This window comes from Drosophila guanche, unplaced genomic scaffold (genome assembly GCF_900245975.1).
Source record: "Drosophila guanche unplaced genomic scaffold, DGUA_6, whole genome shotgun sequence".
In the NCBI taxonomy this organism is placed as follows: domain Eukaryota; kingdom Metazoa; phylum Arthropoda; class Insecta; order Diptera; family Drosophilidae; genus Drosophila; species Drosophila guanche.
Genome location: NW_022995765.1, coordinates 125,185 through 151,903, shown reverse-complemented (window position 1 = coordinate 151,903; position 26,719 = coordinate 125,185). Strand labels below are relative to the sequence as shown.

Sequence of the window (26,719 nt, the reverse complement as noted above, 5' to 3'; positions counted from 1 at the left end):
CAATTTTAAATTTTGCAGATGCTTAAGAGTTCACTTGTGCAGCGCTGCTGGAGGTCTAGACCAACAACAATCGTGAAGCAGACGCAATAAAATTTTATAGTTCAATGAGTATTGACAAAAACTGAGTAACTAAAGATGAAACTATTACAATTCAAACGAAAATCATCCTTATTGCTTAGTTAAACAAGTACTAAGCGAAATTCAATTGTACGTTGGAGCGATTCCCATCATATTACTTTTAACCAAAAAAACATTAAATCAGTCAATCAAATACATTTTTGAAAAGTTCTTAAATGTTTTAAAGGATCTTTTATCATAATTAACCTTTTGAATACCTTTTTTTATAATAAATACGACGTAAATGAGTTCCTGTTTGGATGGGGGCGGGAGGTACCCTGGTTCCAAATGACTACATTTCTTTCCGAAATTCTACTTTAGTCAAACGAACATGCATGAAAATTGGTAGAGGTCTAGCTCTTTTGGTTTGGTTAACGCAAAAAAAACTGGCTTTTTACCGATAGTGCAATGTAGACATGGATTTTCTTTAAGTAAGTGTTGCCGCAACATTGCTGCAGAGACACTTCCGCCCACGCGAAAGGCGGGGGGTGCTCTGGCTGGATATTCTTATATCAAAATGTGTGTCAACTTTTGTGTTTTTTTTTCTCTCTGAGTGGCTAAAAATATATATTTTTGGTGTGCTTGCGATGGATGCTTGTATGCACATGACGAGCTATGTGGAAATCATTATTAATTGACATTCACCATGTCTGAATAATATTTGTATCTTAGTTAAATAATGACAAATCGGCGAAAACAAGGGAAGCCTTATCAGGGAATACATATGTATATACATATGTACAAACTAGAAAAAGGCACGTGGAAGAAGCGACTTGAAAGGCATGGGGATACAAAGTTCTGTCCATAGTATATACAAAACTAGATTCAGATAAAATAAGAATGTCAACAGAATTTTTTGTATCCTTAAGACAATTGCAATTATTTGTTAAAAAATAAATAAAGCATGTATTTACATAGGTTAAAAATTTAAAAACAAATTTAAAATCCTTCTCCGAATAAATTAACAAATCCATAAAAACATTCATTCATTCATTTCAACGATATATTCATTAATTTTGCTGCTCAGATTTAGCTGAGAAAAAAATCCAACTGCCCCACTGTGCGGTTGGGGCCATTTAAACGACGTTCGGTCCATGCCTCGCGTTCATTCTGGTTTGCACGGTCGCACGGTTCGGTTTGCTCGCGGTGCAAGGTAGTGTTATAGGTACTAACACTGCCAAGCTTTCATGGTGTTTTTTGTTTGTTGTTGCTAACTCGCGCGATATACGTGAGAGTGTGAGTGTGCTTGCTGCTGCCGCTGCCTGCTGATGTTGTTTTTGTCGTTGCTCCTGACCCCACGCGCAACGAAAGCGAAAGTTTGTTTGTTTGGCGCGCGTGTTGCCATTGACGTCGACTTCGCACTCAACGTCACACGGCGTTCATGAATTTTTGCACAGACACACCTCTAGCCAGTGCCCGTGCCAGTGCCCGTCCATATACTACCTGGAATAGATTAAAAAAAATTGAGAAAAAGAGAGAAAGAGAGAGAGAGAGAGAGAACGAGAAACATGCTCAATGTTTTCAATAAGGGGGCAATAAATTAGAGGAATCGTATGCTGCCATTCTCTGATCCGTTCCTGTATTTTCTCTGTGTGAGTCGTCTGTGTTTTTGTGTGTGAGAGTGCACCCCGCAAAAGAGTTTTGCCAACCGGAAAAACAACATATCAACATCTCCAACACATTCCTGTCGCATTTCCTGAAACACTCACACGAGACGGTAAGTCGCTACACCCCCTCCGCGCTTCCCTGTTAAACAAGGCGATAGAGAAAAAGGTTGTACCATAAATCGCCCAGCTATAGCATTAGTATTTTACCAACACAACATTTTTTGTCGACTTCCGATGCGATGCTGAAAGCTCCCCCAAACGCGCTAGAGATGCTGCTCTGTTCTGCTCGAGCCTTTTCTAGATCTCTACCCTTAACTTCTCAAGGACGAATTTAGGTCAGGATTTGCCGTCCTATTTGTCGCAGTGACGCTTAGCATGGCCTTTGGTCTTTTGGTGGGGCTGTCTGTTGCAACGCTACAAATGCATTACAGCGATTCACAAGGCAAATGCTCAATATTGATTTCTCTAGCCCATAAGAGCTGCTCACAATGTCTCAAGGGACGCAAATTTTGAACACAACCAAAAAGCATTTAACGAGGAGGAACGCTGTGAGACACGACGTACGAGTCAAAACTTTTATAGCCGGTTTACTCAGTCAGTATATGTCTGTAAATATGTATGTAGGGCTCGAAAGACTTCAGGGGAAATATTTAACTTATAAATATGTACATAGTTTACATATTTTATGAATTAACGTTTTTCCTATTTTCCATCTTTCACTAATTTCTATACTTCCTCTGCACATTTACCCATTTGAGAGAGAGAAAACTATGGAAAATCTATGATTTATTTAAGGGGTATATTTTATTTTAAGTCAAAAAATGTAACAGACAGAAGGAAGCGTTTCTGACCCTATAAAGTATACATGTACATACAGTTGCTAAAAAAATAATAGCACCACTACAACACATTTTGTTCTTGGACAAACAAAAAAATAATTACTGTAGCGATTTTTTTCAATTTATATTTTTTCATATAGTCAAGTATTCTCCTTCCTTCAAATTTCTGTCTTTATATTTTTTTTATAAGAAAAAAATGCATGGTGAACATGACGAATAAAATAATATAGCACTGTTAGCACTATTTCAGTGAATATCCGTCATTTCGCGAAATTGACTTTGTATAAACCACGAATTTATTAGTTTTGACTAATCTTTCATTGTTTCTATCATAAAAGCTAATAATAATCACTACAATAAGACGTGGAAAGCTCTGAAATGGGAAGAAGCGCGACCTTAGAAACAAAATGATGTCGGACGTTAAAACTTACAGAGAATTTGGTCAATTGGTAGGAAATTTCAATAAAATGCGAAAACGATCTACATATGACTCCATTTATGGTCTAAATGCTGATTCGTGAGAGCAAGAAGGTTCCCTTAAGCCTGCTATCGAGCTTAAATAAAGAGCTTAAAATAAAAGCGACGGGCTAGAAAGTTTGGATATATCTTAGACAACATGGCCTAAAGGCCTGCTGCCCATATTACTAAGCACATGATGTTTGCAAGGGAGCATGCCAATTGGACATCCCTATAATGGAGCATAAATTGTAATGTCAGATGAGTAAAAAGTGTTTTATTTACTGAAAAGGGATCTCGATCATACTTAAGACCTCCAAGGACACCAAAGAAAACCATTAAAAATAAAAGGTTTAATTTAATAGTATGAGCCTGCTTCTCTTACCATGGAGTAGGTTCAATATATTGAATAAAAACCATCAAGGATCAGCAGGTGTGCGTGGATATCATAGAGACTGTAATGCTACCGTTTGCAGAATATGAAATACTACTAGAATGGGTCTTTCAACCAGTAAAAACCCCAAGCATGAAAGCAAAGAAACGGTTCGGGGCCAACACTGAACGTGTTAGAGTCGCCTGAACCCATCGAAAATTTGTGGTCCGCCATCCAGAAGGCAGTTGCTGCTTCCAAACCAACCTTGTCGGATCACTTTGAGAACAAATTTAAGAGTCCTCGTCCAAAGCTCCCGAAAAGCTTTGCCTGGACTTAGTGTAATCCATGCCAGGACGTTGCGCAGCTGATGATGCCAAAGTAGGACACTAAACTACTTAATCTTGTACTAAATGATTACCGGGTATAAAAGTTGTGACGAGTACGAAGCGTTCCTACTCGTGTTTGACTAGAATTTAGGCTAAAGATTCGTATTATTCTTATAGAACATGTTCCTTTATCCAGTTAATAAACAGAGTTAGTGTCTAAGAAAAGAATTTGTCGTTCCCATTGTGGGCAGGGGATCACATCAGAATATTTTCCTTGGCATCTTATTTTTATACCCGGTACTCGAAGAGTATATAGGGTATATTGTATTTGTGCACAAAGTGAATGTATGTAACACACAGAAGGAAACGTTTTCGACCCCATAAAGTATATATATTCTTGATCAGCATCAATAGCTGAGTCGATTGAGCCATGTCTGTCTGTCCGTCCGTCTGTCCGTTGAGCGTCTTGTTGAGCGCCTGGATCTCAGAGACCATAAAAGCTAGAGCCACCAAATTTTGCATCCAGACTTCTGTATGCTCACACTGTTACAAGTGTATTTAAAAAATGAGCCACGCCCCCTTCCGCCCCCGCAAAAGGCGAACACCTCCAAAATCTACAATTTGGAAGATAAAAGAAAACTAAAAACGCCATTCCGTAGGGAATGGCCATATCTATCAGATCAGGGCTTATCCACTGCAAATTAATTTCTTCATTCTGGCTATAATAATGATCCCATCGGACCCCAATTTAGCGATCTGATAGATATGGTCATTCCCTACGGAATGGCGTTTTAGTTTTCTTGTATCTTCAAAATTGTAGATTTGGGAGGTTTTAGCCCTTTTGCGGGGCCGGAAGGGGGCGTGGCTCATTTTTGAAATACACTTGTAACAGTGTGAGCATACAGAAGTCTGGATGCAAAATTTGGTGGCTCTAGCTTTTATGCTTTATACATGCTTTATGGGGTTAGAAACGTTTCCTTCTCTGCGTTACATACGTCAACTTTTCCACCCAAATATATTGTATTTACTCTTCGAGTACCGGGTATAATAAACATAAATCTTTGTCTCTGCGCATAAGCTCAGTGAAAATAACTAAATAAAGAAGGCAATGAATGGAGAAATCATGGTCGCCACTGTTTTTTTGGAGGCAAATGTTTTGCAGCTGGTCTTGGTTTATGTGGTGCTGCCTCAGCTAAAATGTACACGTCAGCGACTCTGTCAATTGACAGCTGTTTGCTTATGTGTTTATTAAGTGTGGTGTGAAATCAATGCATTTATAGTGGATGTATTTAACGCACAGAAGGAAACGTTTCCGACCCCATAAAGAATATACACATATTCTTGATCAGCATCAATAGCCACCGAATTTGGCCTGCTGTATCTGTTTCTGCTGTATCTACATTTTTGAAAATAAGAGAAGCAAATACCCGAATTGGGATTAGATTGGATCATTATTATAGCCCGAATGAAGAAACTTATTGGCAGTGGTTACCCCTACCCCATCCAACAGCTTTACTTGTTCTTGTTCGTTGCTTGTTTCGAAAGCTTTTTAAAATTAAAATATTAAACTCTTAAAATCACAAGTATGTATTTAAAAATGTATGCATGTGTAACCGAACACAACAGAATACGAAAGCGACGTGAAAAGAAAAAACAAATAAATTCTTTTTCGGCTCAGCTGCCATGTCTCCACCTATAACTCTATGTTTATTCACACAGTGTATGATGAATACTCTAATGGAAAATATCTGCAACGCCAAGTCAATTGCCGTTATTCATTATTTGTACATGTACATATTTAGATGTTTATAACTGTTTATCCCTTTCGTCCTAACTGTATTTAAGAAATATATGAGCATAGAGGGGATACGCAAGATCAATTTATTTTTATTGGGGCAAGCTTTTTCTTAAAGTCCCAAGTTTGAAGGAAGGGTATGTGAGCTCAGTAGCAACACAAAAGTAACAAACGTCTCAAGCGCTAAAAATGAAAACGCATATGAAGTCGAGAATAGATACACGCATTGCCATCATTTATGTATGTACATATGTGTCACCGCACACAAGCAATTACGAAGCAGACTTGAAAAGGAAAACCCAAACTTTGTTTTTGCGAGAGTCGCTTTGCGTTCAATGCTCAAGAGAGCCAACGCCAAACTCTCTCAGCCGAAGGCTCTCTCACCAAGAATCGAAGGCACTGGGAGCCAATCCACTATACTGATTAGGCAGCCAGTTTTAGGTCCGTTTGACGTCTCTATGAGTTGTTTGCTTAGTGGTTCGACTCATCGTCTAAAACCATGAAGCAACAACACAAGGTGGTCTCGTCGGAAAAATAAGGGAAACATAACAATGCTGTCAATAAGTGCTACTGAAAGGGCTCTCGCTGTAAGTGTGAGTGAAACGACAATGGAGTGCCGCTGCCGCCGACAAGACCTCCTTGTATAGTTGCTTCATGGTTTAAAACAGCGCAGCGCGCTTGTGTATGTAGCTAAAACACGAAGATGCTTACGCCTAAACCGGTTTATTGCTTTACACTGGGCGAAACTATTTGTGGTTGAAGCTGAAACTATGTATTTCGTGTTGAAATTATTTTTTCAAATAATAAAAAATTGAAAAAATGTTATAAAAGGAGAAGGGACGTGTGAGAAGCTTCTTAAGCGTCTCAACTTTTATACCCGGCACTCAGTAGGACATTTGTACCTTACTGGTTTTTTCAAATTACCTTTTTTTGCTACATATGTCATCTACATCTACATCACTTCTCACGCCAACACGCCCATGAAGTAATTTTATAAGGAGGTGCCGTCGGCAAAAGTGCTCTACTATCATTGATGTTTGCGAGTGCGAGTGAATGGGGCTATGCGCTGTAAGTGTGAGTAAAACGAAACTACCTTGTTAATGCAAAAAACAAACAAAAAACTGCTGGTGGGTTTAGCCACTTAATTTTTTCATTCCGGCTATAATAATCATCCCATCGGATCCCGATTCGGTGATCTGATAGATATGATCTTTCTTTTTTAAATTTTAAATTTCTTTTATCTTCAAAACTGTGGATACAACAGATTTTCGCGAATAACGGCGAACGGAAGGGGGCGGGGCTCATTTTTGAAACACACTTGTAGAAGTGAGAGAATAAAGCCATCTGAATGCAAAATTTTGTGGCTGTAGAATATATATGAATATATATGAATATATATGTATACTTTGTGGGGTCGGAAACGGTTTCTTCTGTGTGTTACATTTTTCCCGCACAAGTACAATATACGCTATTTACTCTTCAAGTACCGGGTTTAAAAAAGGATATCAGATCAGTTTGAATATTATTTCATATTTTTATACCCGGTACTCTAAGTTTAAAAAATGAGCCACACCCCTTCCGCCCCAACAAAAGGGCGAAAACCTCCCAAATCTACAGTTTTGAAGATACAAGAAAACTAAAAACGCCATTCCGTAGGAAATGGCCATATCTATCAGATCACCAAATTGGGATCCGATCGGATCATTATTATAGCCACAATGGAGAAATTAATTTCCAGTGGCTAAACCCATCCTGTCCCGCAGCTTTTGTTGCTATTTTTACATTCTCTCATTCACACTCTGCTTCTGCTTCACTCGGCCCCTGCCTCTGTCCTCCCCCTGCCGATGACTCTTCCGACTTTTAACCCACCCCGTCCCGCAGCTTATATTTGTTTATTTTTTTGTGTGAGGCGCTGCCTCTGCCACGAGTCTGCAGTGTGCGAGTCTAGGGAAGGGCGTCTAGCTAATGGAGCGTGTTGGTGTGAGAAGTGCTGTAGATGTAGATGACAGATGAAGAAAAAATGCACTATTGTGCCAATGACCACTTTTGGTGGCCAAAAGCTAATTTTTAAAAGTTAAAACCAAGACTAGGTTTTTAACGCTCTGTATTAGAAAAAGAGTGACCATCAAAGTTGAGTACAAGAAATCTTCATAGATGGTGCCACTTCCGAAAAATCTGATGTGAAACCTATCGGTCATTATTGCACAGAATGTGCAGACCATTGGACCATCAACGTTGCGTACAAGAAATTTTCATAGATTCACATTCAAAGCACAGAATGTGCAGGGAAAAAGTACCAATTTTATTTATGTTTTAAATATCTCATAAATTGGAAAATACGAGTAACTGATCCAATTTTTTTGATGCATTTTATTTAGTAGGCTTTTTACTACGTGTGCTGTAATGTGAACGAAATCTAGTGGTTGCGATGTCTTCTACATCTAGATGTAGTCCTGAGTGCCTGAAGCGTCTCACACGTCCCTTCTCGTTTAAGCTGTATTTGTGGGAACACATCTGTCTGACTCTTACATACAGCTAGATGTCTGCTAGAGTAATGTTACTCACTTGATGATTGAGGTGTGTATGTACATACATACATGTATGTAGTCCCCGCAGCTTCATATTGCCACATGACAAATATATTTTACAAATTGGGAACGGCCTGGCAGACTAAGAAACACGCACAGACAAAGGAGAGATGGCGTCGAGTTCCATGAACCAAATATTTTAGTGTGTGTAAATTAGAGTTCTGTGTGTGTTTTGCAGCCTCAAAAATTTCCAAAATAAAACATAAAGAACAAGAAAAAACCAGACAGCAAGGAAATTAAATTTCCATTCCCTTTCCCATTCTGTTGGCTTGTGAAAATTCATTCGGCAAAAGCGCCGCATAAAGAACAGCTGTCTAGATGGCGGTATGTGGCATAAAACACAGGTGTCTCTACATGTGCCATGGGTAAAACATGAATTTACATCTGGTGCTTGAGCTCCAAAAATAGTTTACCAAATGCTAAATCCCCGTCTTGCCTGGTCTTAGAGTTTAGTTTGGGTAGCATCTTTTGCCTCCCTGCCAGTCTCCCACACGGCTCTTTCTATAATTTTCTGGGTTAGGTTTCTCCCCTCCTCTGTTTTGCTTTCCACGCTCCATAAAGGCCTTCCACGCGCCGCATTAAATTTGATATTGGTGCGGCAAATCGTGGAGGCTCAGAATATTATTTTGTTTTTATTTATTGCGGACAACAGACAAGATTTTGCTGCCACACAGCTCAAGGAGCAGGCAGGCAGGATCTGCACAAAATGATGACTAAGGCTACGGTTCAGCTTGGCTTCGATTTTAACTATCGGATGACGGATAAGGCATAAATAATTAAATGTAATTTCATCTCCATATTGGTTTGTTGACATCAAAATGGCAGCACGTGGGTGGTGTGGTGAGGAGGGAACTGTTATTCAGGAGTGCGGCAGGGGGGAACTTCCGGTCCGAGGGTGGAGCAAAATCTGCTTAGTCGCCCCACAGTCATTTAAAGTACTTTTGGGAAGTGGTAAACTTGAAGCGGGGAATGCAGTCAGGAGCCACAAATATTTTATCATCGTGGCGGATGCTTTTTACCAAATGTAATTACACTCAAGAGATACACGTGGCACGTCAACAAACTCTCATTATGCCCGGTACTCAAAGAGTAAAAGGGTTCTATTGTGTTTGTGGTCCCAAAATGTAACACACAGAAAAAAACGTTTCCGACCCTATACAAGTATTTTCTTGATCAGGATCAATAGCTGAGCCCATATAGTTACATAGTATGTACATATATCTGTCTGTCCGTCCGTCTGTCCATCTTGTTTGACCTCCATTCCCTCAAACAGTAATGCTTTCCGGTTCGGCTCTGAGGAAGGGTGGCTGCCAAAGGGCGTGTTGCTGTGAGAAGTGCTGTAGATGACAGAAATAGAAAAAGTGTAAAATGTAAAATTCGTATCGTAAATACGTATATACATATGTATATAATGACTAAGTACCGGGTATAAACGTTGTGACGCGTACAACGTGTCTCACAACGTTCTTCCTCCTTCAACTTGAATTTGACTGCCTCCCAGCAGTGCCCCTATCCACCATCACTTGAGAGAATTTTGTAGGAGGCACAGCAAAATGCTTTCAGCATCAATAGTCTCCCGTCTTCTTCTTCAACTCCACCTCCGTCTCTACTTTGAGTTTATTTACCTTTTGCGCCCGTTTGGTCTTTAGCCAGGATTTTGCTTTTTTTGTGCAAGATTTAAACTATTTTTTAAATTTAAATTTATAAATTTAAAGGGTATGTGAGCGCAGAAGCAACACAAAAATGCCAAACTCTCTAACTTCATAAGCTCTAAAAATGAAAACGCTTTATATGTATGTATATGTCACTGCACACATGAAATTACAAATCAGATTTGAAAAGAAAAAACAATTCTTTGTTTTTGCGAGTCGCTTTGCGTTCAATGCTCAAGAGAACCAAACGCCAAACTCTCTCAGCCGAAGGCATTTGCACCAAGAGCCGAAGGCACTGGGAGCCAATCCCCTATACTGAATTAGCGGCCAGTTTTAAGTCAGTTTGACGTCTCTATAAGTTACTTGCTTAGTGTTCGTACTTAACTGTGCGTGCAGCCCAGGCGCTACCAAGAGGAGCTAAGGTTATTTCATATGTATGCATAACAATTAATCAATTTTGGCGGCTAATTAATTTCTGGGTGTGTGATTTTGTGTGTTTGTTTTGTTCGTTTTGCAGAAATAATGGCGCCCACGATATGTTCGGACAAAAAACAGTTGAGAGATACGAGGCGGCATCGTGTCGTGGCCATGGCAGTCATATCATCAGTCACCAATACCACCACATCATCATCATCATCGTCAATGTCGTCGCCATCGTCAGCGTCAACGTCAATTTCATCCTCGCCTTCAGCTGCTCCCACACAAATCAGTTCAGTGCTTAGCTATGGTGAGTAACTGCAACCCTCCGCTCCCCCTTACACACAACAGCCAATAAATGATAGAAATCGGATACTCTGTAAGAACGAGAAGGGACGTGTGAGACGCTTCTTACGCGTTGCAACTTTTATAACCGGCACTCAGGACTACATCTAGATGTAGAAGACATCGCAACCACTAGATATCGTTCACATTACAGAACACGAAGTAAAAAGCCTACTAAATAAAATGCATCAAAAAAATTGGATCCGTTACTCGTATTTTCCAATTTATGATATATTTAAAACAGAACAACAAACAGAACGTTGTTAACACGAGCACTCCCGCTCACTATACCTGAAGACTGCTATCATCCTACTTTCGAAGTGTCGATAGACATTGAACCTACTGTATCGGATCGTGCGGGTAGGCTATCTGAACGCGTCCGCTGCTTTCGTAAAGCCGAGTTTACGAAGCTCAATAACTTAATTAGAAATTTTGATTGGTCCGCTCTGTACTTGTGCACTGACGTCATTGAAGGCACAAACATTTTTTACAATGTACTTGACAATTTTTGACACGTGTGTCCCACTTTCATGTCCGACTAGATCTGCGAAACCACCTTGGTTCACCAAAGAGTTATACAGTCTAAAAAATCTAAAATCAAGACTATTTAAAAAATCTCAAGAAGTTGGTTCTCCCTCTTCTCTTTCTAATTACTTAATAGCTCGGTCAAATTTCACTGTTCTTAATCCTCAATACGTTTTTCACAGGACCCTAAACAGTTTTACAGCTTTGTAAACAGTAAGCATAGAACGTCCGCACATCCATCCTCGCTATCATTTTTGAATATGTCGGCAAAAAATGATCAGGCGTTCTTTTTGCACAATTTTTTCTAACCACCTATTCCCAGGAAAGCTACCCAGGTCATATGTATCCATATAGTTTACCAAGGTCGAATGGCATTTTCTGCCTTTTGTTTAATGAAGGCTCCTTACTTCATGAACTTCAATTAGTTAAGCCGGTATTTTCACCGGGCCCTGACGGAGTTCCCGGCTGTGTACTCAGGTACTGTGCCGAGTCTCTGTGCATACCTATGCTTGAACTATTCACTCTATCCATCCATTCTTCTAGTTTTCCCCCCATCTGGAAGGAATCCTTAAAATTCCTCTCCATAAGAAAGGTAGCAAGTCTAACGCTAAAAACTATAGAGGTATATCTAAGTTATTCGCTATTCCTAAAATGTTCGAGAAACTTTTAACTCCGCACTTGCAGCATCTCTGCAAATCACTTATATCTCCAGCTCAGCACGGATTTATACGGCGACGATCAACAACCACTAATCTTTTAGAGTTCACCTCCTTTGTAATTAAAGGATTCCAAGGTAACTTACAGACGGATGTTATTTACACTGACTTCAGTAAGGCATTCGATTCTGTAAACCATTCTCTAAACCCAATCTGTTGAGATGTATTTCTAGCTACCTGTGTTCTAGGTCTCAAAGGGTCCTTTTCAAATAACTCCTTATCTTTACCTGTTATGGTTACCTCTGGAGTACCACAGGGTAGCAATTTAGGCCCCTTACTTTTCACACTCTTTATTAATGACCCGCCTTCTGTATTAACAAATTCTCGAGTACTTATGTATGCGGATGATGTTAAACTCTGTGCGCAGTATAAGGACATTTCATTTCACTCTCGCTTGCAATCTGATCTCAATAGCTTCCAGTCATGGTGCTGTGCAAATATGTTACAACTTAATGCCTCGAAGTGCAATGTAATGACTTTTTATCGCTCCAGCCCCTTCCTGGCTCCTTACACCCTCTGCGGTAGTTATCTTGAGAGAATTACATTTGTTGATGATCTAGGTGTTAAACTAGACCCCAAGTTAAAGTTTTCTGAACACATTTCTACCATGGTTAATAAAACCATGGTTGTGCTTGGGTTTATAAAGAGGTGGTCAACGGAATTTTATGACCCCTATATAACGAAGACTCTCTATATCTCGCTTGTTCGTCCGATTTTAGAATACGGCTCATGTGTATGGTGCCCTCAGTACAACATACGTCAGGACCGTATTGAATCAGTACAGAAAAACTTTTTATTATTTGCCGTATGGGGCCTCAACTGGGATGCAACTGTGAGACTGCCATCCTACCGTAGTAGACTTCTTTTAATAAATCTTCCATCCTTACTTAGTCGTAGAAAAATGCTTGGTGCAATTTTTATGCACAACTTGATCAAGGGGGATGTAGACAGCCCTGAACTGCTGTCGGCGTATTTGAAATGCTAAGGGTAATCTGGGTGATCTTTGAAATAAGGAAACAAGGAAGGTGATACATCTAGCTTAATACGGAGTGTGCTTGGGAAATCCCAAAATACGAGCCTAATATTAAGGGAGATGGTGTAATATAGGAGTTGATTGAGGGAAGGAGAAGAATTTAGAGAATATGATCGGATGGAGAGCCGTATTTAGTTTCATTTTAGTTTTGTCTTGTTTTTGTTTTTGGTAATTGTTGCTTGCTTAGCTATAGTAGCTCTAGTCTAGTTGTGTTTAGCTCTAATTTTCCTCGAATATTAGCCTAACATCTATCTTTCCTGCATGCTCGCGACCGGTTTGGTTAATCGCGCCGCTCGTATTGCGGCAGAGCCCCTCGGTCGGTTGGGCGGGAGGAGGGCTGCGTTCTGATGTGTTCCGCGCGTAACAGGCTTTGGCTTGGTGTCGCATGGGCCACTTGATGGTGCAGTCATTGCATATCAACGTCCAGACATAAAATTGGTACTTTTTCCCTGCACATTCTGTGCAATAATGACCGCTAGGTTTCACAGCAGATTTTTCGAAAGTGGCGCCATCTAAGAACATTTCTTATACGCAACTTTGATGGTCACTCTTTTTCTAATACAGAGCGTTAAAAACCGAGTCTTGGTTATAACTTTTAAAAGTTAGCTTTTGGCCACTGTTTCCGCAACTCCTCGCAACCAGTTCGGAATCAAAATCTCGAAATAAAAGGACAAGTGCCGCTGGTTCGACCGAGTCGGAATTCAAATCAATTTAATCTCTTCTTCTTTTCAATTTCGATATTCACCTATTAAATGCATGTTCTTCCTCTTTCTCTATCGTATTCACATATTACATGTATGTTCNAATTTCTTATACGCAACTTTGATGGTCACTCTTTTTCTAATACAGAGCGTTAAAAACCGAGTCTTGGTTATAACTTTTAAAAGTTAGCTTTTGGCCACTGTTTCCGCAACTCCTCGCAACCAGTTCGGAATCAAAATCTCGAAATAAAAGGACAAGTGCCGCTGGTTCGACCGAGTCGGAATTCAAATCATAAATTAGAGAAGAAGAAAAGTTAAAGCTATAAGTGGATAATTTACGTACAAGAAGGAGAAAGAGATAGCATAAGTGTATAATGTACATACAAGATATCGTTGTTTGAAGACACTCACACAGCATTTACGTTGTTAAGTTATAGAATTACGATGTTTAAGTAAAATGAATATCAAAATACTAATTGCTCCCGGCCATAAGCCCTTTGCGCTAATTTGGCGTAAACAGCCACCAAAACTGCTCATTGGGACAATAGTGCATCTGCACCTCAGCGGTGTTTTGTCAAATTTTAAATTTTTTCTTCATCTGTCATCTACATCTACAATACTTCTCACACCAACACGCTCCTTTAGCTCGCCGCCCTTCCCTAGACCCACATACTGCAGACTCGCGGCAGAGGCAGAGGCAGCGATCGCAAAAAAAAAACAAATATAAGCTGCGGGACGGGGTTGGTTAAGAGTCGGTAGAGGCATGGGCAGGGGGAGGGCAGAGGCAGGGGCCGAGTGAAGCAGAAGAAGAGTGTGAATAAGAGAATGTGAAAGAACAACAAAAGCTGCGGGACAGTGGGCTTAGCCACTGCAAATTAATTTCTTCATTCTGGCTATAATAATGATCCAATCGGATCCCAAATCTTCTTCAAATTATCTTCCAAATTGTAGATTTGGAAGGTTTTCTCCCTTTTGCGGGAGCGGAAGGGGCGTGGCTTATTTTTGAAATACACTGGTTTCAGTGTGAGCATACAGCAGTCCGGAGCCAATTTGGTGGCTCTAGCTTTTATAGTCTCTGAGAATTAGCCGACGAACAAGACGGAAAGACGGACAGACAGACATGGCTCTATCGACTCGTCTATTGATTCTGATCAAGAATATATATACTTTATGGGGTCGGAAACGCTTCCTTCTGTGCGTTACATACATCCACTTTTTGCACAAATACAAAATGCCCTACTTACTCTTCGAGTACCGGGTATAAAAATTCAATCATCAACCATTTCTAAGCCCTATATCGTTCAGAAAAAGTTGGTTTGGTTTCTTGAGGGAAAATCGTGACGGAGAGTGCAATTTCCTTTGCTCTTAGGTCCGTTTTCAGGGGAGCCACTAACCACATAATAAATCACACGTGTGCGTGATCATTAAATTATGTTTAACTATACTTCACTTTTTGGCCGTTTTGTAAGGTTGTTGCGGTAATACACTTTTCTAATAAAATATACAAGAAGGGTCTCCCAAATCAGCAGCTCTTTTCGTCACTTTTTCTATTTATCTCCGACTCTCCCATGATGTAATTTTTCGCTAAGTGCTGCGCTCAGCAGTTGAGCCTGCGGTTGGCGCACGTGGCGCATAGGTAACATTGCCTTATACATATTTATTGCAATCTACGCTTTGTCTCTCTGATTTCCAGTCCGTTCCCAGCTACAGTTCATCCCCTCCACAGCTATCTCTGCTTTCTCCTATGTCACTTCCACCTGCCACGGGTTTCTTCCTCTCTCTCTCCCTGTCTTTCTGCTCCGTCTCTGCTCTTAACTGCTCCTCTCTGTTCTTCATCTGTAGCTGAACTAGAGGACGCACGTGTCTCATGCCCTGTTGTGTCGTTGGGCGCTTCACGTGTTGGCTGCTGGCTGGTTGCCGGTGTTTGACTCGTCTTTATATAGGCTGTTGGTTGCTGTTTTGCATGGCTGGCACGCCACTTTTGGGTTATACTACCACGATTTGCGTCAGCAATTGGCCCACATGCCACCCCCTGTTGCTGCTCCGGTTGTCCGGATGCCTACCTAATTCCTCCCTGACTGACAATGAAATGGATATTAACTGTTCATAACAAGGTGATTTCAGGAAGTCTCCTTGGGTTTTGCTTGTGGGGAATAACTTTAATTTATGAATTTGTATGTGAATGAAACCTTAAACTTGATAGATTACACTACCCGAACGATTTTTCCGCTTCGAACCAACTAACTTTTCTGAAAGATATTGGGCTTGAAATAGCTTCATGATAATTTTGTATACAGCACCAGGGCCAACAGCAGCAACCAATATAAACGCCGAGGCAAAGAAAAATGTGCAAAACATGTAAATAAAATAAAATCCCGCTCCAGGGAGATGCAAATATACCGCTGGGTTTGGCCACTGACAAAGCATTTTGTCATTCTGGCTAAAATAATGATCCAATATAATCCTTACTCGGTGATCTGATATGGTTATGGTTATGGATATGGTTCTTCCCTACCGAATGGCGTTTTAAGTTTTCTTTTATCTTTTAAATTGTGGATACCACAGATTTTTTATCTTTGCGTGGGCGGAAAGGGGCGGGTCGAAAATTTTAATTACACTTGTAACAGTGTGAGTATACACAATGAAGAAATTATTTTGGGCTACCCCCGTCCAGCAGTTTTTTTAAATTTTTTTCACATTCTCTCATTACACTTTCTGCTTCGGGCAGTGTGTGTCTGTAGAGGAGGGGGCGAGCTAAAGGAGCGTGATAGCGTGAGAAGTGGTGCAGTTTTAGATGTAGATGACACATTTAGAAAAAATGTAAAATGTTAAATTTGAAAAAAAAAACACTTAGGTACAGATGTCCTACTGAGTACCAGGTATAAAAGTTTTGACGCGTAAGAAGGGACTCGCACGTTCCGTATATTGTATTTGTGCGGCAAAGTGGATAACGCACAGAAAGAAACGTCTCCGACCCGATATGTACAACTGTACTTACACATGTATGTATGTAAATATATACTGACTGAGGACCGGGTATACAATTTGTGTCACATACGAAGCGTCTCACAAACGTTCCGAGTCGTTTACATTGTTATTTTAGTTTAATAATTATTACAGCGTTAACTAATCAATAACAGACATACACACATAGACGCTCTATGCATATACATTGAGCACAACACACGGCAAATAGCAAACACAAACATAAGGCACAGCCACTCTGAAATGCAATGCAAATGCAAAATGTAAGGTTGTGGGATGAACGACTAGAAGGCACCTATTACAATGTAATGATTACACGGATAAACAGAAGTAGACACACTAAGTTTAGGGGCCACTTTGGTAGCCTCTGGGCAGATTACAACATTTACACAAGCTCCATCTCCTTCACGTACAGGGTTCACCATGCATAAGTAGAATAGCAACAAGAGAGAACGCCAGCAGCAAAAGGCACTTTCTGGCAGTTCAGGAAGTACATATGTATGTACATAAGTAAATTCTCTGGCGGGTGGTTGGTCGCGTCGCAGAGCATGGGGTTTGCCACTGAGGAGCACTTGTGTTGAGCTTTGTGTTGTCTGTCTCTGGTGTGCACATGCCAAGAACACGCGCCTGTTAGATAGCGCCACTCAAATACATACAACGGTGACGGGCAGCGCATACACGATGTGCCTGTGGGCGACAAATCAAAATAGGCTTTGCTTTAGGTTCAAAAGCTAAAGAAAACGAAAATAAAAATACAGTTGTAGAAAATACAGAAATTCCAGTTAACACACAAAAATGGATATTACAACTAAGGACGAGCTGGAGGTCATCGACTGCTCCAAGATGCCGCTGGATCGCATGGATCTCATACGGCGCACCCTGAAATGTCTCACCATTGAAATCTTTGACTATGACGCGGCTGTCAGCTTTACGGGTGAAGAGGAGGAGCTAAGTATTGAGCCGACACCAGACACAGAGGATGCCATACAGGATGACGAAGATCGTGCGATACGTGCGGTGGCTGAAATTGACTGTTTGATACAGCGCATAGAACTAATGCAACTGGCCATTAGGCATCGGCCGAATGAAGATATGTCCGAGAAGCGAATGGCAGAGGAAGAAAAACAGCAAGAGGAGGAATATCTAACTAGATTTCAGCTGATATGCAAGGAGGTTGAGGGGAAAAGGAAGCAACTGGGGGTCAAAATAGAAGTCGCGGAACCAAAGCCAGAACAGCCACATCCCCTGGAGCTAACCTGCCAGGAAAAGCTCGAAGTGCGTAGGTTGCAGCACGCTTATCACCGCCTGCAGTGTGAAATATCTGACCTGATCTCCAGCTATCAAAAGCTGCGCAGCATCCCGCGTACATTCCGCCTGCACCTGTGTGCTATGAACAAACAGCTCCGCCTGATGTCGACCCGTGTCCAAGGCTTCAATAAGTGGACCAAACAGGTGCACAGCGAAATCCGCGAATGTCTGGAGCGCTATCAGCATCTGATGCATCACAAAATATCCAAAATTGAGGCACAAAAAACGGCCAAGGTGCACATTTACCGGTTTTTTGCACGTAACAAATTCTTCCTCATGAAAAGTCGCATGCCGCGCGAAGTGCGCGATTTTCGCGGTGAAATCGATGACTTGTGCAGCTTTATAACCGATTTGAGCGTGGAAATGGAGCAACGGTTCGATAAGTTCGAGCAATCGAATAGGGCCAAGAATCAATGTAGCAATGTAGAGAACGATTTGAATGCACCACTGGAGGAAATGCATTCGGCACTGTCGGCGGTTATCAAGGGAAAACCCAATAAGTTTAAGAAATTAAAAAATAGTACAAATTAGCACCACGAAGGTGACTCTGCCAACACGCACGTCGCACACTCACGTTTCAGGGCACTGGCGCTCGCTTGTGGGGTTTTGGGGGCTGATCTCGTCAATAAGTAAGTTCTAGTAAGCTCTATATTTACACAACACAAACAGGTGCAGGGCCGTGCCGTTCGAATGAGCGCCATTGCCATAGACACAGGCACGGAAACGGTTGGACATGTGGGAGTGTTGCTATTTTTCTGTTCTCTGCTCAGACGTCGACTCATGAAAAAGAGAGTGTGACTAGTGCTGGAAGTAACTGTTTAATGAAAAAGAGTGTGTTACGACTGTGACTGGAACTGCAATTGGGAAACCAGGCGAAACCATTGCCTGTCATTGGCAGGGAGAGTTTATGTAGCGTCAGGGAGACGGCATAGAGGCGGCATTGAGGGACAGCAAATGAACGCTTGACAACCGTACTGGTTAGCAACTGAAATGAGCTACAATGTTTTTAGCAGTAACAGGTTGCTTTACTTACTTCAAGACACTTTACAGCAGTCTTAGGTCCCACTGCAACCCAGCCGTGCTTCCCCTAAAGCACCCCTCTCCTCTGCCTAATACTCATTTATTCTCCTCTTTTCAGTTGCCAAAGGTTCAATAAACTCTTCAGCGGGTCGCCGACGCTTCCCCAGGCTGTACCGTAGACTGCCACTGATCTCAGGCAGTGCCACTGTACCGCAGGCAGCCCTACGACGTGGCACTCAGGCGGAGGCCAGCAGGAGAGTGACAGCCGCTCAGTCGAATGGCAGCCGTAGAGCGGCAGCCACACAAACAGAGCTGCAAGCAGCGTGGGGCCAAAGCGTGTCGGCAGACTCGCAACAGCAGCATCAGCAGATGCAACTTCAACTACTGCAACATTCCAGCAGCGAGAACTTTAAAAAAATATTACAGCCCAATATGGCCAACAGCAGCAACAGCTGCAGTTATATTCACAGAGGAGCAGCAGTCACAGCCAAAAATTGCGACAATTCACTGGCCGGGGCGATGCTGGATGATGATGGGGACAGTGGCTATGAGTACTCGCAGGAGCCCACCAAGGAGCAGCAACAGCTGCAGCAGCACTGCCAGCATCAAAACAGCGACGGGTTGCTGTCCATTGCCATCAAGACGATCAAGCTGGTGCAGCGTAATAAGCTGCTGCAGAAGCGTCTCGCACAGCTGCAGCTAGAGACATCGGAGTTCATTGCCTCGGTGCTGGCAAATCCCGAGAATCGGCAGTACCGCGAGAAGCTGGACACATCGGAGTTCATTGCCTCGGTGCTGGCAAATCCCGAGAATCGGCAGTACCGCGAGAAGATCTCCAGCAGCACACACACCAAAACGGAAGCCAAGGTCAGCAACATGCTGCTGCGACACTAGACAAGGTCCAATTTCCTAATTTGTTTATTTTTTTCCTTTTTATACCCGGTACTCTAAGAGTAAATATGGTATATTGTATTTGTGCACAAAGTATGTAACGTACAGAAGGAAACGTTTCCGACCCCATAAAGTATATATATTCTTGATCAGCATCAATAGTCGATTGAGCCATGTCTGTCTGTCCGTCCGTCTGTCCGTCCTGATGAGCGCCTAGTACTCAGAGACTATAAGAGCTAGAGCCACCAAATTTTGCATTCATACTTCTGTGTGCTCACACTGTTGCAAGTGTATTTCAAAAATGAGCCACGCCCCTTCCGCCCCGCAAAAGGGCGAAAACATCCCAAATCTACAATTTTTAAGATAAAAGAAAACTAGCGAGAAGGGACGTGTGAGACGCTTTTTACCCGTCACAACTTTTGTTGCTCACAACAACGCAATTCCGTAGGGAATGACCATATCTATCAGATCACCAAATTGGGATCCGTTGGATCATTATTATTGCCATAATGAAGAAATCAATTCGCAGTGGCTAAACCCACCCTGTCTCGCAGCTTTTGTTGTTCTTTCACATTTTTTCATTTACACTCAGTTTCGTGTAGTCAGCGGCCTCTGCCCCTGCCTCTGCCCCTGCCTCTGCCGCGGGTCTGCAGTGTGTGGGTTTAGGGAAGGGGGAGAGATAAAGGAGCGTGTTGGTGTGAGAAGTGTTGAAGATGCTGATGACAGATGAAGAACAATTTAAAATTTGACAAAACACCGCTAAGGTGCAGATGTAGTACTGAGTGCCGGGTATAAAGTTGTGCCGTGTAAGAAGCGTCTCACACGTCTCTTCTCGTTTTATTTGGGTTATTTTTTAGAACCCATTTTTCCCGCCAGTTGTGTGTTGAACGCTGGTTTCCGAATTGCAATTCCATGTGGAATACTTCTAGCTACCTAGGTCTGTTCCAAATAGTATTTTCAATGTGAATACAAAGCTCTAATTTAGCTTTTATTGAATGGTAATATTTAATTTAAATTATGTTTGCATTTAATTTCTGCACCAGTTTCAGTTTTTGTTGAAGCCCCAAGGCATGGCAACATGTTGCTTGGAAACATATAAATAGATCGCTGCATAGTTTTGGGCATTTGATTTTTGTAAGACATTTTGCTGAATTTATTTTAATTTAAATAATAATTAAACTGCCACAAGCTGCAGATGTCAGCGTTAACATAATGCAAAATGAATTTAAATATATATATAACATATAAATAATTATATAATAAGAATTCCCGAGTTTAAAAGTAGGTTTTTTTATTTATACACATATAATATGAATATACTTTTATAATAGAACATAGGATATGATAATGAATTTTCCAATTCAATGTTAGAAAGTCTCAAACGGAACTGCCTTCTTGTTCTCGAGTTATTGATCTCGAGACCTCTGTTGGGAAGCTTATAGCTTATCTCCTTAAGGTTTCGGCTTCGGCTGATATTTCGTTTTCGTAATTGAGTTATGATGGCTTCGGCTGAGGGAGACGAAGCATCGGTTGCGAGAGGCTTTAATTTTTTGGGGTTTTCCCATTTCATTAAAGACTTTTGTATCACCCTTTTGTTTTCTAACCAGTCACGACTGTTCACTTCAATTAGTGTAGTGAATTTTGAGTATATATCGATACATGATACGAACTGTTGGTTATCTATTACATAGAAGTCTATTACGTAACGTTCTCGGATGATTAAGACTTCCGTTGTTACTTCAAATGGCAACTTGGTGTTTCTATGCTCAGTCTTGGCAATATTACACGTTGTACATTCGTTTATAATATTTTGTATCAATTTTTGTTGGTCAGGGTAGTAGCATTTTCCCTTAAACCAAATGATGGTTTTCTCTATTCCAGGGTGAAGTAATTCTTTACGGGTTTTCATTATCAATTTATTGAATTCCGCGTAATTGGGTATATCTATGAGTTTTTAACTTGATTTCATAACTATTGTGAAATTGTTTGGACTGATAATTTCAAAATACGCTTGTTGGAAAGTTGGGAAATCAGTCTCGTTATGGAAGTCTCTTTGGTACATAGATATTCCTTAATGAGTTCTTTAGCCAAGGGGTTGGTCATTTCCTTGTATGTGATTTTGATAATCAATTTATGTAAATAGTGTTGTGTAGTTACTTTATCTTCATCTCCCTTGATCAACTCAATCTTCCGATGAAGTAGTTGATTGGTCGTTCTGTAATGGGAATATGATTGAGATTGTCTTCTTGCGCACTGTGTATTGTGGCGCCTGCACCGTCAGAGAATTCTCCGAGTAGGTTTTCGTTAACTTTAACTCGGGAAAGGGCGTCCGCTACATGGTTTTTTTTGCCAGGTAGATATTTGATTTTGAAGTCGAATTCGTTTAATTTGATCGTCCACCTTTGTAGTTTCATGTTTGGTTCTTTGAGGTGGTTCAACCTAATACTAAGGGCTTATGGTCGCTAAGTATTTCGAATGTTCTTCCGAACAAGTATGATCGGAAATTGCTAACAATTATTTTTCGATAGCGGAATAATTGATCTCATGTTCGTTCAGCGTTCGTAGCAGGCGTAGCAGATCAGCTTATGGTCTTGCTATAGGACTGCACCTATAGCCATGTTACTGGAGTCGGTAGTAACAGAAAACATTTTGGTAAAGTCTGGATATACAAGAATTGGGTCTGAGGTGATGAGTACTTTTAGTCTCTCGAAATCCTCTCGAATTCGAAGGAATGAACTTCCTATCAAATCCGCATAGTCCTAAGAATGACTTGATTTGTTTTGTGGTCTCGGGGATGGGAAACCCTATGATGGCTGTGATCTTGTTGGGATACTATTCTTTCGGGAGTTCTATGACCTAGGAACTCAGTTTCTTTCTTCAGAAACTGACACTTATCCATTTGTAGCTTGAGGTTTGCGTCTCTCAGCTTGCCAAAGTATTTTCTTAGTGACAGAGGGTGTTCGTCCAATGAAGTGGAGAAAATTATTACGTCATCTAAGTACACCAAACAGTCTGTGAAAATTAAGGGGCGTTCGTTAGCGCAAATGGCATTCGAGTATACTCGTAATGACCATGTTTCGTAGAGAAGGCCGTTTTCGCGATCGAATTATGTTCCATTGGAATTTGATGGAAAACTTTTGCCAAATCGATTGTGGTGAAATATTGGCACTTTCCTAATTTGTCTAGGATTTCATCCATTCTTTGAGTTGGAAACTTATCCTTTATGGTTATCTCGTTGAGACCTCTATAGTCTACGACTTTCCTGTACTTCTGTTTTCCGGAAGCGTCTATCTTCTTCGGAATCATTGAAATGGGGGAACAGTAAGGCGATTTCGATTTACGAAATCCGTGCAAAATCGTGCGAAATCATGTGCAATACAGAGATGGTGACAATTTGATCTCACAAGTACTGTCAAACATCCAATTCAAACACAAAATGAAGATGCGGGATATGACATGACGAAGAAGTCACTAATCAAATCAAAGAAATTATTGAACAAGGAATAATTGTCAAAAGGTCAAATTGTCACCATCTCTGTATTGCACATCGCTTAAATTTTTCTTTCTCTTCATCGTTCAGATGCTTTAGCCTTAGCTCGTGACATTCCCTTAGTTCATTATCGATAGCGGAAGTGAAGTATTGATCCCCTTCTGAGGATGAGTCAAGGCGCTTCTGTGCGATATTATCTTCTTCTGAAGATGTATTTTTGCACTTATGTGCGGTCTTAACTTCTTCAATTGCTTCTCCACTAATAATGATTGGGAATGTTCTTTCTCCTAACCTTACAGTATTGTTACTTTAATTGATATGGCTTTGCTAGCCAACAGATATTCTCTTCCCAAAGGGATATCTTAGTTGTCCGAGAAGTTATACAGGTAGAACTTCTGCTCACTGGGACAGACTTTATTGGGGAGCCTATTAACCTATACTTTTGGTTAACTTAACGGTCCGTTGATGGTATGGACCTTGAGGTTTTCTATATTTATGGAGGCATTAGGAATGTTTTCTTTTATGATGTTTATTGATGATCCAAAATCCACGATACATCTAAGTATTTAATTATTTAGTTTTAGGTTTATATAGGATCCCCCTCGGTTTCTTCCGAGGCTGTTTGATGAAAATGTACATCCATTTTCATCTGGTCGCCTTGGCTTTCTCGAATCCTTTAGTAGGTTGATTGGGCCTGCTGCCACTAGCTTGGTTTTGATTCATTTGATAATTCACAGGATTTTGTGCTTGACCTTTATTCAAGGAGTTACGAAATTCCTGTTGCAGTCCAGGATTGTTATTATTGTGCCTAGATGTACCTGAACAAAATGGATTCTGAGCTTGTTGTGTATTGCTACTTAAGTTTGGGTAATAATTCCCATTATTCTTCTAAGCGGACCGCTGCGGTTTATGCTGATCTTTATTGGTATTCTTATCTTAAATCTTAACTTCCTACAAGCCTTCTTATTGAGCTGCCTTTTTAAGTTTAGACAGTGTTGTTATGTCTTTTCGGACTAATGTCATAAAGGTCCCATCTGTGAGTTTACGCGATATTACATCTTTAATTGTATTATTTAATGCGTTTTGATAGATCAAGGTGTTGGCTGCACTGTTTTCTAATGCTAGCTTATTAGTAACTACAAGGACTTTAGTTTCTAGATCTTCGATAAACTTATTTTCCCATTGAATTTTGTGAAGTAGATTTGTCTCAGAAGTTCTTCGTATGGTGTGTGGTTCTTGAATTCGTCTATTAGAGCATTCTTCAGCTCCAGCCAGGTGTTGGGTTGCACCATTTGTGAGAATCCTTGTGCTTCTTCGGTCAGCTGAATCGGGTACAGTTCTTGTATGTACTCAACGCGTTTGATGAAGGAGCTCAGCTTTCCAGCTGATCCGTCATAGGCTGGCACTTGTCGACCGTAGTGCTTGGTTTAGGTGAATTTCACTAAGGGTTGCAATTGGTAATGCCATTTTGATTTGTAATTAATTTTAGTTCACTTCACGTGTGTTTCACTCAATGGATTATTTAGTTGTTGGTTTATTCAAATCATTGCTGTTGGTGATTTATATAATCGTTGCGATTTTGGTTACACAATTATTGTTTTGTTTAACGTTTGTGTTTGGCTAGTGCTACGTTGCACCTACGTTCTTTGGCGGATTCACGTGGTCTAACTAGCTTCGATAATCTCCAGTAATCTAGTTGTTTAGATTGCTTCTAATATATTAGTACCGGAACAATAACGTTAGTGTTTGTGAATCCTACCGGCTGCGCCAATAAGAATTCCCGAGTTCAAAAGTAGTTTTTTTAAAAAGATATTTTATTTAGCCGAACTTATATAATAGAACATGGGATATGATAATGACTTCCCCAACTCAATGTTGGAAAGTCTCAAACGGAACTGCCTTGTTCTCGAGTTATTGATCTCGAGACATCAGTTGGGAATCTTAAAGCTTAAGCTTTCGGTTTCGGCTAATATTTCGTCTTCGTAATTGAGTGATGATGGATTCGGCCATGGTGAAATTACTAATAAGGTGACGGATTCACCACAGTGGCTTCTCATTGGAGGCCCACCAGCTTGTCAGTCGTTTGCCAAACGTCGACGAAAGAGGTTGTGTAGCGCACGATTTTTTCATTGTCTTCTTCTTTTTCTTTATTGTTTACGAATGAAGACGCAAGCGGACAACAATGAAATATGCATGCAACTACTATTTTATTTTGGGTGTGTAAAGGAATGTGTATGTGATTGAATCTTTATTCAATTAAATCTTTTTTAGAATCTCTCCAAATCTTTACTTTGCTGTTAGCAGAAACAATAAAAGCGAAGAGTGCAGAATGTAAAACGTTTGCTATCTCTCTCGAGCACTTGCCTCTCTGATAGCTGAGAGAGCTTGGTGAATAAGCTGGTGGTCCTCCACTCAGCTGACGACGTCACCTTGTTAGTAATTATACCATGGTGAGGGCGTACTTACAAATACAAAAAGCACAAAAACACGACTAAACGACGCATAAGGCATGCACTGGCGTATCAGGACAGGTTAAAGTTGTAACGCATTCAGTATGCAAATTTAGAAATTATTTTGAAAAATTTTGAACACCGGTCGTTTATACAAAATAGAAAAGAAAGTACGGAGCCCAAAACAAAAACACGTCTGGTCACTACGAAAGAGAACGATGGTTGTCTCTTCGTCTCCCTCAGCCGAAGCCATGGTGAAATTACTAATGAGGTGACGTTGTCAGCTGAGTGGAGCATGGTGAAATTGGATCTACAATTTTGAAGATAAAATAAAACTAAAAACGCCATTCCGTAGGGAATCAGATTACCAAATTGGGATCCGATTGGATTATTATTATAGCCAGAATGAAGAAATTAATTTGCAGTGGCTAAGCCCACCCTTTTCTTTTTTGTATGTATAGGAGGGAAAAGCATTGAAAGCCGATAAGTGTGGGACTTGGAATTACCTCACCCACTAAAAACGCCCCTACTCTCCGTATCCCTCTCGCGGTACGACCGTTAAGTATTACTTAGCGAGGGGGAGATGCCATGAAAGCCGTCACTAGATCCTATCTAGGATTTGAATTTCGATTCCGCTGTCTTTCAGCGCGAAGCAAGGATTGGATGATCTCTGCAGCGTAGGTGCTCACGGCATCCGAATTGTTTTGCGAGCTAAGTAGGATATCCATTAAGTCATTGACTATAAATGGCCTCCCAATGTCTAGGCTTAGCTCTTCCCAGTCAGCAGAGAATCTTGGACAGACAAAAAATACATGTTCAGCGTCTTCTATGGTCCGTGCACAGTGCGTACAAAACGGATCCGACTCGCATTCAAATTTATGTACGTAGAATTTAAAGCACCCATGTAATTTTCAAAGCTGCGTTAGGTAAAAGTTAGTCTCCCCAAAAGTTTTACACAGCCAGGGCCCTATGTCCGGGACTATGCGTATGCTGCGTCCATATACCGTTGGGTGTGTTACGCCATCGCTCCTGCCATCTATGTTGAGTCTCCGCCTCGCGGATTGCCTGGTCTTCGATGGTGGTTC

The 26,719-nt window shown here is 40.9% G+C and overlaps 2 protein-coding genes across 3 annotated transcripts; both read left to right on the top strand.

Moving 5' to 3' along the window:
- Positions 1-1,240: 1,240 nt before the first annotated feature.
- On the top strand, positions 1,241-20,703 carry LOC117591110 (cell wall integrity and stress response component 1). Of its 2 annotated transcripts, XM_034284212.1 has the most exons (7): positions 1,828-1,834; positions 3,926-3,932; positions 4,225-4,232; positions 10,269-10,480; positions 18,922-19,510; positions 19,577-19,670; positions 20,552-20,703. In XM_034284212.1, exons 4-7 carry the CDS (start codon positions 10,276-10,278, stop codon positions 20,579-20,581), a joined length of 918 nt encoding a protein of 305 aa, XP_034140103.1. In that variant the 5' UTR covers positions 1,828-1,834; positions 3,926-3,932; positions 4,225-4,232; positions 10,269-10,275; the 3' UTR covers positions 20,582-20,703. The 2 variants fall into 2 exon arrangements, with proteins under 2 accessions (XP_034140104.1, XP_034140103.1); XM_034284213.1 differs by lacking the exons at positions 3,926-3,932; positions 4,225-4,232 and having other exon boundaries at positions 1,241-1,834; positions 10,271-10,480.
- LOC117591109 lies at positions 17,218-18,329 on the top strand. The gene has a single exon (XM_034284211.1). The coding sequence runs from the start codon at positions 17,271-17,273 to the stop codon at positions 18,312-18,314; it is 1,044 nt and encodes a 347-aa protein (XP_034140102.1). The 5' UTR covers positions 17,218-17,270; the 3' UTR covers positions 18,315-18,329.
- Positions 20,704-26,719: the final 6,016 nt, after the last annotated feature.